This window comes from Callithrix jacchus, chromosome 11 (assembly GCF_049354715.1).
Source record: "Callithrix jacchus isolate 240 chromosome 11, calJac240_pri, whole genome shotgun sequence".
Lineage (NCBI taxonomy): Eukaryota > Metazoa > Chordata > Mammalia > Primates > Cebidae > Callithrix > Callithrix jacchus.
This window is the reverse complement of record NC_133512.1, coordinates 55,715,634-55,725,586: the sequence shown is the minus strand read 5'-3', so window position 1 is coordinate 55,725,586 and position 9,953 is coordinate 55,715,634. Positions and strand designations below refer to the sequence as shown.

Here is a 9,953-nt window from a genome sequence, read left to right as displayed (position 1 = left end):
TCTGGACATAGCAGCTGAGAATAAAGACTGACATATATATATCAAACCCATGGCTACAATGAGTGATATGATTTTCTGAAAGAGAAAAAAATTATTGGTGCATGATCTTCCTTTTACTATATGCATTATTGTAAAAAGTATTTGAAAAAATATTTTGTTTCTATGTAAAATGGAGTGAGTTTCAAGAGTCAAAGAACCATAAGTATGGTTTTTGCCTATGTGGAAGTCTGACATGATATTTACAGTCATGCTGAATGTGTCACATTTCATCTTATGCAGCAGGATCCCGGAACATGCAAGATATCTGACCTTCCATATCCATACCTACAAAAACTACGGAATACCTTTATAAGCAAGCTGATATATTTTCATAAGGGCCCCTAGGGGGCAGTATTGCCCCCATTGAGAACCAGGGGTCTGTGAATTGGCTACAGCTGTGAAATACCTCCCCCACTCCTGCTGTCTTGCCTTTTATTGGCCCCTCAATACTCTGATGGTAGTGCTGGATGGATGAAGAAGTGAAAGGGCAAACATCTTCTTAACTGGGGTATGCTTTCCCCCTGGGCTGGCTGTAATAGCAATCTTAGTTTGTTTAGCTATAGGTCTTCAGTCTTCCCCTTCAATTTTGACTAAAGGTGGGGTGGGGATGGCTGGCAAAAGGGTCAATAATCTGATCTAGTCTATTAGGACTTTTTGTGGAGAGGTTGACCAACCTGAAAGCTTAGAATATGAGAGGCAGCCTTAATGCTATTTGTCCTCAACTCTGGACTTTCTGTATCATTCTGGGGTATGAAGACACAAATCCACTCCTTTATACTAGTTTGAGAGAGATGTGCTGGAATGAAAAACACCCCATCTCAGAAAACAAACACCTGTGTTGTAACACCAGCTCAACTGCCTCTCATTGTGTAATTTTGGGTATTCAAACTCACTGGAATGCCTTTGCTGCATCTGCAAAATGGAATAGGGGGTAAAGTAGACGATATTATATTTGAATTATTTGGACCATAGACTTCAATAGACTAAACATTTGGAATCTCCATGCAGATAATATTCACTCTCCTTCTTTGTGTACTTGAAATAAGTAAAAATTTTGATCTCCACTCTGATTTTTTCATATAAGATCCATGCCATCAAATCTGGTAAAAATTCTAGAATATTCTAAGATATTTTGCTTTAAACAAAGTGATTTTAATGTTTAATATTACTGAGCATGGTGAATCACAGCATTTTAGAATTAAGAAATCATTTACTGATAAAATAAAGTTAGAAAATCTGGATGCTTTTCTATGTTTAGGTAAATGCATATGACAGAAGTTAGGTGACTTTATCAATACTTCGTTGATCTCTTCTATATACCAAACAATATACAGAACAATAGAAAGTAATGAGGACATGAAAAAGTTATGCAATGTATGACCTCTCTTGTGAAGGATCCAAAAATCCACTATGTCTTAGATTGGGTTTCCTAGAAGCAAAGCCTAAGACAAGAATTCTTGTCTAGGTAAGTTTTAGGGCAAGCTGTCAGGAGAAATTGCTAAAGGTGTAAGGAAAGGGCAAGAGGAGAAGTTAGTCACAAGTGGTTTCAGAAGTCTAGCATCATTCTAAACCCATAGAAAGCTCTGAAGTTTCGCAATTGCAACAAAGTTTTTCAGCCCAGAAGCAAGGGGGTTTGGCTGATAGAACCCCACATCAGCCAGACTTTTGCTCCAAGTCAACCTTAGGGGTCAGATGGGAGCATAATCTCCTAGGCATCACCAGGAGAAGTGTTGCCCATCAGCCAAGAGCCAACATGTGCAAAAAGTTTACCCTTGACAGTCAACACCTGCAGCTGCTGCAGACTAGGTATCTTACCCTGGAATAAAAAGGAAAGCTGAGCAGAGCAACTGTAGCATCTGCAATGCATGATATCAAAGGAGCCAAATTATGTACACATGATCTCCTTTAAGCTTATCAATAATATTACCCATCTCCTTTAAGAGTACCTATAAGATCACCTATATTATATGACAAGGGCCATATATGAAAGTACAGTTTGAAATTCTAGAAGTACAACAGAGTGAATAACACCAGCTAACACGTGCGAATGCTTTCTCTGAACTACATGCTGTTACAAAGTCCTTACCTATGTGACCCCCGTTTAATCCTCTCAACAAATCTACAAGGTAGGTAACATTATTGCCCCTATTTCCCTGTAAACTAAGGCACAGACAGGTTAAGTAACTTGATCAGAATCACACAGCTAGCAAGCACCAGTAAATGATTGTTTTGTTGACAAGTATGTGAGAGGGCTTCCTGGAGTAGAGAAAATGAAATTCTAAACTCTACCCAAGATCTACTAAATTAGAATCTCTAAGGTTGGACTCATAACTTCAAAGAGTTTCCTAAAGTGATTCCTGCACACACTGAAGTGTGAAGAACCATAATCTAGAGGAATTAAAAGTTTTCCAAAATGAAGATAAGTTGTGCAAAGAACAATGTCAAAAGGTAAAAATGATGATAAAAAATATGAACTTTTATATTTAGTCTAAAGGAGTGGGAAGGAACTTGAGATTAAAATTTGGGCTCCCAAATACAAAACAGGATTATACAGGAAGAAATAACCTTTGTATAGTTTCTTAAAGAACAGAATAGCAAAAATAAAAACATAAGAAACATTGGGTTCAGGTACCCGTGGTGTATTATTTTCTACCTCTAGAAAATAGTTGACCTATGTAGGCATTTGTCCCTTAAAAATAATCTTAAACGAAAACTTATCCAGAGAAGAACAGAGTATTATAAGACTGGAAAGGGAAAGAATCTTTCTTCTAAGGTTTTGGAAATGAAAACACCATCTAAATACAAGGAAATAGTTAATTGCTGATACATTACTAGCAGAATATTTTTATGTACATGTACAATGTTATGTTGTTCTCTGAAACAGTGTGTGATCTGAATATGCTTACTTTTACAATCATACTTCATTATAAAAATTGGACTAGGGAGAAGAAGGAGACACTATAGGCACAATGCCACTTGGCTACACTGAAATCTTTCCCAGGTAATTTCACCAGCTACTGAGCCTTTTTCCCAATTACCCACTGGTCTAACTGGAGAGAAGAGGAATTGTGAAGAGGGCAGAAGAGTCTGTTCTTCTAGTAGGATGCCTATTGGTAGATCACACTTGCTATGTCCCCTTTAACCTGCTAAATTTGCTCATTGTTGTTACTTGATTCATTGTGACAGTTACAGGCAAATTCCAGGTGTTGCTGCAAAACACTTCTAAGTAATACACTCATTTATTTCTGATTAAGAAGTCTGTTTGCTTATTATATTTCCATTTGATGGGTACAAATTTCAATCCATTATTTGTAATGAACTTATAGTGATACTTTTTATGTGGTTCCCTTTTAATACCAGATTAAATACTCTAGAGATTTAGGGAATTAGTGGGCAATCCTCCAAATGACCTCAAACTAAGTTAAATGACAGGAAACATATGGTGAAGGGTTTTGAAATTGAAGGTAAGGATTGGAAACCCCAAATTTTACACTGTACGAAAGCCCAGGGCCAAGGAGCAGCTTTAAGTATTTTAAATTATATGCTGACTAAACACACCCCTCCCGACAAACCTACTGACAGGTGTCTAGGGTCAAATGCCCGACTTAATCATATTAGTGAAGATTAGGAAGAAGCTTTAAAATCCCAAGGCTAGTGTGCATTGCTAGAATTGTTAAGAGAGAGAGCTCATGAGAAATTGGTTATTGTGGGATATTTAAAATAAAACAAAGAACAGTTTACTTTGTAAGTTAAGAGCTGAGTGAAGTGTTGGCTAAGACTGACTTGAAATAACTCCAGCAATTCATGCATAGGTACTAACCTTCTACATTTTCAGCAGGCAGAAAGATGCCAGTAATCAATATCGAGGACCTGACAGAGAAGGACAAATTGAAGATGGAAGTTGACCAGCTCAAGAAAGAAGTGACACTGGAAAGAATGCTAGTAAGTTACTGCTTTCTTTAGAATTTTATTTTAAGCTAGAGATACTTTGGGAATACCAGGTTAGAAAATATTGACTGAAAAGGCTCAATGTAGTTATAACTAAATTGTTCATATAAAAATTATCAAAGATTAAGAAAATTAATAATAAATCACAATCATCTCTTGATTTAGATTCTAAATCAAGGAGGTTGGCAAACAATTTTTTTTAATGGCTAAACCCAATCCATAGCTTTATTTTGTATGACCACTAAGATAGGAATGCTCTTATATTTTTAAGGAGTTGTTAAAAAAAAAAGGAGCAAGAAAGAAAAGAAAAAAGAAGAGAGAAAGAAAGTGGAGAACATGAGCCAGAACCATATTTCAGCTGAGCAGTAAAATGAATACACACATGCAATACATGCCGGCATTTTGTTTTTACTTTTCTAAACCTCTCTTAGTAGTGCAATATTTTGATATGGATATTTTGATAGAATGTTTTGATATTGTTGCAATACTTTAAGCTATGATTTCATCCCTTCCTGCACTGTTACAGTCAGTAATAAATGAGTACATTCTACTCTTCTTTGGCAAATTAAGATGAGTTCAAACATAAGAACTTACTGGTTTCTCCTAAAAACACCTAACAAATCTTGGAAAGGGTTACCTACAGTTCACTGCCAGTAGAAGGAGCAGAAATGGCAAAGGAATAAACCACTAAACAAACAGGGACAAATTATTGGAGAACGTGGATGTGCATTTTAGATCTCTTCATTTTAGGAAAGTTATTAATAGTAGAATAAAACCTCCACAAGTGGTAACAACATATCTTACATTTTAAAAACATCTCATTTTATCAGGACAAAGAAAAAAGGAGTTTGTGTTATCTTCATACTTTGTTCAAAATGCCTACTCCCACAAAACTGGTATTTTGGCTTCATCTATGTTTATAATAATCTCAAACTCTCCTGTTACTGTTTCCATACAGGCAAAACATGTTTTGCTGTAAAGATAAAATTAAATCAGTACTAAAGCTTAGAATGTACACCAAACAAATTAAAGTCCTTATTTTTACAATTCAGAGTAAATAAAATAAACTTTTGGGATAAAGAAAGTTTTCTTAAGTCAAAATATCCAAAAGCTGTTTTATTATCAGGATTGCTGTTTTGTAGGCAAAGTGATTGTCTTCATATTTATTATTCACTTGTGGTAAGTTCACCTTGGACTCTTTATTTTGGGTAAACATCACATACATCACCATTTATCAGGATTTGGGGTTCCTTTTTCCTAGTATTCAGTGTCTCTCTTTTCTTGGAAATCAAAACAATTTAATAGCAGACTGCAAAAGCTCCATATATACATGTACAAACACACATACATATATATATATACACACACACATATACATATACATGTACTCTCTTAGTCTGTTCAGGCTGCTGTACCAGAATACCATAGACTCGGTGTCTTATAACCAACAGAAATGTATTTCTCACAGTTCTGGAGGCTGGGGCATAAAAGATCAAGGCACCAGTAGATTCCGTGTCTAGCTAGGGCCTGATCCCTCCTTCATGAATACCTGTCTTTTCACTTTGTCTTCACCTGGTGAAAGGGGTGAGGAAGCTCTTTGGGGCTCTTTATAAGGACAGTAATCCTGTTTATGAGAGCTCTGTCTTCATCACCTGATCACCTACCAAAAACCTCACCTTGGGGGTTAGGAATTCAACAAATGAATTTTTGGAGGAAATAAATATTCAACCTGATACATATATATACACACACACATATATATATACATATACACACATATATACATATATACACACACATATATACATATATATACACATATATATGTATCAGGTTGAATATTTGTGTCCTCCCAAATAAATATTATATATATGTAGAAATATATGTAATATATAGAAATATTTATATAATATATAATAAATATACATATTCTATTTAAAAATGGAACTTCCAGGTCCTGATCACCTAGCTCTGATGTACAATTGGTACAGTATGGTTAAGTGGATATACTCAGTATGGGTAAGTGGTTAAGTGGATAATCAGTACAGTATGGTTAGTTGGATATACTCTGAAACCATATTCCCAGCTAGATTCTTGCTCCACAACAACTATCTGCCTGTGTAACCTTTATCTATGTTTTATAATTTACCTGTACCTCTGTTTCTTCAAACCAGCAGTAGTAATAGCATCTAATTCAGAGGATAATTGGGAGGAATAAACAAGATAATATATGCAAAGCTCTGATAACAATGCCTAGTAATAGCAAGTGCATTATATCATTATATTATTATTATCTTAGAATTATTATTATTGATTCTGTGAATGAGACTGATTCATATTATACTTCAATTTTTTTTAGTAAGACAAGTCTTTGCATCCAGTTTCTAAAGCTGACAGATTTGCAATGCCTATAAGTCAATGTAATAGGCAATGACTTGAGACAATCTTTGCAGTAATAGCTAAAAATAGCTACCGTTTGATTGTGCATCTTTTTGTGCCAGGCACCTGTTAGGCATTTAAGGCAACCAATGCAGCTATTCCTATTTTATATATGAAGTAAATGAACCTTAGATGAACTGCCTTAACTTAGGCTATATAGCTAGTAAATGAGAAGAGCCTTATAATCCTGTATTAAACTACATATATTTCTCATAACCCTCATTGAAATAATTTTTAAACCTATACACATATAGAATTTTAGATAATTTGTTCCTCCCATTCTCATTTCCTCAGATCCTAGCCAGGCACTGTCAAAACCAGCCCTTTACTGACTACTAAATTAAGGATAGCAATTTATACCTCTGTTCCCGTCATCCGGGTGGAGCCAAAAGTAGTGGCTTTTGGAGGAAAGTGTGGGACCATTGAGGAAGAGGAAAAAAAAAGTGAATCTAAATTAATGCATATGTCAAAAGTTTTGTAAATCTGCAAGTATCATCCTTTGAAGGAAGAACCTAACCTAACAAATGCTTCCTTGCCAGAGTTGAAAATAACTTGTTCTAATATGTAGATAATGAGTTTGCATAGTTGTAAAATAATCTTAAGTTTTATATCAAATGTTCCTTTGAATTTACATACAAAGTGGCAGAAAGATTTCATTTGGAAAACCAGTAAAATGGTGAAATAACCTATGGAATGGCCACTAGCTCAGTGTTACTGTCATGAAAGACACACTAACTGAAAACAAAACAAGTTGAAGCTAAAATCGTTTGAATAATTTGATTTTGTGTGTGTGTGTGTGTGTATGCGTGTGTGTGTGTATATGTATATTTACAAATGTATTGAACACCATCTCTCTCTAGAAAGAATGTCAAGTGGGACATTAACAGGCTCTAGCTGAGTCCATCAAAATGTTAAGACCTGATTTTTTACTAAATCATTACTATAATGGTGCAGATTAGCGAAAAGCAAGCTCATAAACAAAACGAATAATTCAGTCCAGCAAATTATTCACCGAGCATTAAAGAACACAGGTTCTGTTCTAGATGCCTGAGATACATTGAACAAATCAGCCAAAGGTTCCTGACCCCTTGGAGCTCACCTAGTGCACCGCCATGATCAATCATTGTAGATGAATGTGAAGTAAAATTACATGTGTCTACTTCTGATAATTTAGAGATGATGATAAGCCTGGAATGTAATAATTATTCATTATCTTCCACCTTTACAAGTCACATTTTTGGAATGAGGAAAAAGATTTAATCAACATGAACTCTGGTGACACCCTTGACTTCTGTTGCCAGTTGTGTTCTGATCCCTGGGTCTTGTCTCCTTGGAATTTGGAGGCAGTGTCTGTTGGGAATCTTTAGCTGGAGCGTGGCCAGCTGTTTTTCCTTTGTCTGGAGATATATCCAGGAGGACTGGGAAGGGAGAAACTTTCTTCTTTCCTACAAAGTACGTGCATTGGCAGAAAGCAGAGAGAATCATAGAGAAAATATACAGCATGAAAATTTATTGTAATAAATAATTACTGGCATCTGGAGTATTCTGCTTTAAACTAAATGAGTCATCCCTTTTTCCTACCCCTTAAGGTATCCAAATGTTGTGAAGAAGTAAGAGATTATGTTGAAGAACGATCTGGCGAGGATCCACTGGTAAAGGGTGTCCCAGAGGAAAAAAATCCCTTCAAGGAGCTCAAAGGAGGTTGCGTGATTTCATAATACAGAAAAAAAAAAAATCCTTGGGAATATCTCAAATGTTAATGACAATATGGATTTTTCTCATATGTGATACTATTACTAAGCATGTATATGATTTTTAAATTTATAGATGCAAACTTTTAATAAAAATTGGGATGAGGTAAACCCATCAGTCTATGTTTTCCTTAACATATCTGGCACAGGGTTTAATATATAATTGACAATAAATATTGCTTAACTTTCTTTAAAAAGAATTACTATGTTTTATGAATGAGTCTATATTATTCTAAGTTGTCAGCACGTATTTACTGTTTTATGTTTTTTCACTTCCCTTTCAATATTTATAGCTTTCTACCCAGAAATTTTATGGTTAAACTTCTATTTTTCTTCCCAACCTTTCTCTTGCTTACGAATTAGGAAACATTCCTCTGATACACAGGTCACCTATCTTATGACTTTTCCTCAGAATGCCAACTGGCTTAAGGGTTCAGCCTGTGGTCACAGAGCACAGTGAATTGAACCACACCAGAATCATTGTTATGAGCATGCATTTAGGACTTTACTGCCTAACTGACTTTGGATAAGCTACTTAGTTCTTTCTAAATTTGTTTCTTCTAGCATAGGATGAAGAAAATAATGGTTGTATCTTCTGTTTTACTAACACAACTATAACAGCATATTACCTTGCCCATGGTAAGATACAATAAGTGTTAACTAGTATTATTACCGAGAAAGGATCTGGACAAAATTTCCAAAATCCTTTAAGATACATGCTATTTTGCCCTATCCTCATGAAGACTCTCAACAACACAGTCTTTTCTATAACAGGGTGAGCACACATGATAGAGAAATCGCCATCACCTACATCAGGTCCTTCTGGCATCCAGAGGTTTGCATGAGTCACATTTCACTACCTTTGTGTTAATGACTAGGAGATAACTTGTCCTTGCTTCTGTAACAAATGACAAGTTGTAGTTACCCAAATCAGAACCACTTTTGTTGTCAGTGTTTTCTTGTTGTTGTCTCACATTTACAGTGTTATTTTATCTACTTCAATGATCAGAATACTCAGAAATACTAATTGACTGTCATCCTCTTAAAAAAAAACATTAAAATCATCTATTATTTGGTCTGGAAGGGAGTCTGAAAGTTGTACCAACTTTGGCTCCTAGCACAGTGCCCTCCAACTCTGACCATCACAAATGCTCAACAAGTATCTGTTGACTCTTGTCTAACCCCTTCATTTTGAAATGGAGAAAATAAAGTTTCAGAGAAATGACCTGAGACATTTCTCCAGTCAAGACTCTGGGCTTCTGGATGAACAGTTAGCAACATACCCCACCACGTGTCTTCATCAAATATGTTTTGAGTATTAAGGGATTCCTGGGTTAGTTACTGAATCTCTTACCTATTTTTCCTCAGGAAAAGCTTTTTTTCCTCCTATTTAAATTTACAAAACCCTCTCCATACAGCTCCCCCAACCTCCACCAAGTGCTTCCTGTCTCTCTCTCCCACTCTGTTTTCCTCCATAGCACTGTCACCATCTGGCATACTACAATTTATTTGTTTATTTAATTGTGGTCTGTCTCTAGAAGTTTTCCATCTGCAAGTTCGTATTTATTGAAGTGTTCCGTATATCCCGTCTTCTCTGATTAAAATAAATACGAAGTAAGTATTTGCTATGGCATTCAGTAACATGTAGAATATGGTCATAACCAACACCTCTAGCTTTCAGTTTACAACTGGAGACAGATTTTGAAGCCCAACAATGTTATGTTAAAACCCCGACTCTTCTTCCTTGCAGATGAGAACTTCGGACAAATGACTTCA

General features: G+C 35.6%; 1 protein-coding gene across 2 annotated transcripts; it reads left to right on the top strand.

The window, feature by feature from the left end:
* Nucleotides 1-3,705: 3,705 nt before the first annotated feature.
* Nucleotides 3,706-8,288, top strand: GNGT1 (G protein subunit gamma transducin 1). 2 transcript variants are annotated; one of them, XM_035253862.3, is made up of 3 exons: nucleotides 3,706-3,783; nucleotides 3,878-3,981; nucleotides 8,016-8,288. In XM_035253862.3, exons 2-3 carry the CDS (start codon nucleotides 3,886-3,888, stop codon nucleotides 8,142-8,144), a joined length of 225 nt encoding a protein of 74 aa, XP_035109753.1. In that variant the 5' UTR covers nucleotides 3,706-3,783; nucleotides 3,878-3,885; the 3' UTR covers nucleotides 8,145-8,288. The 2 variants fall into 2 exon arrangements, with proteins under 2 accessions (XP_035109753.1, XP_002751643.1); XM_002751597.6 differs by having other exon boundaries at nucleotides 3,875-3,981.
* The last annotated feature ends 1,665 nt before the right edge of the window (nucleotides 8,289-9,953 follow it).

Coding starts and splice junctions, on each gene's coding strand:
- GNGT1 (XM_035253862.3), top strand. CDS start 3,886: ATGCCAGTAATCAATATCGAGGACCTGACAGAGAAGGACAAATTGAAG. Junction 3,982..8,015: donor TGACACTGGAAAGAATGCTA/GTAAGTTACTGC, acceptor CTACCCCTTAAG/GTATCCAAATGTTGTGAAGA.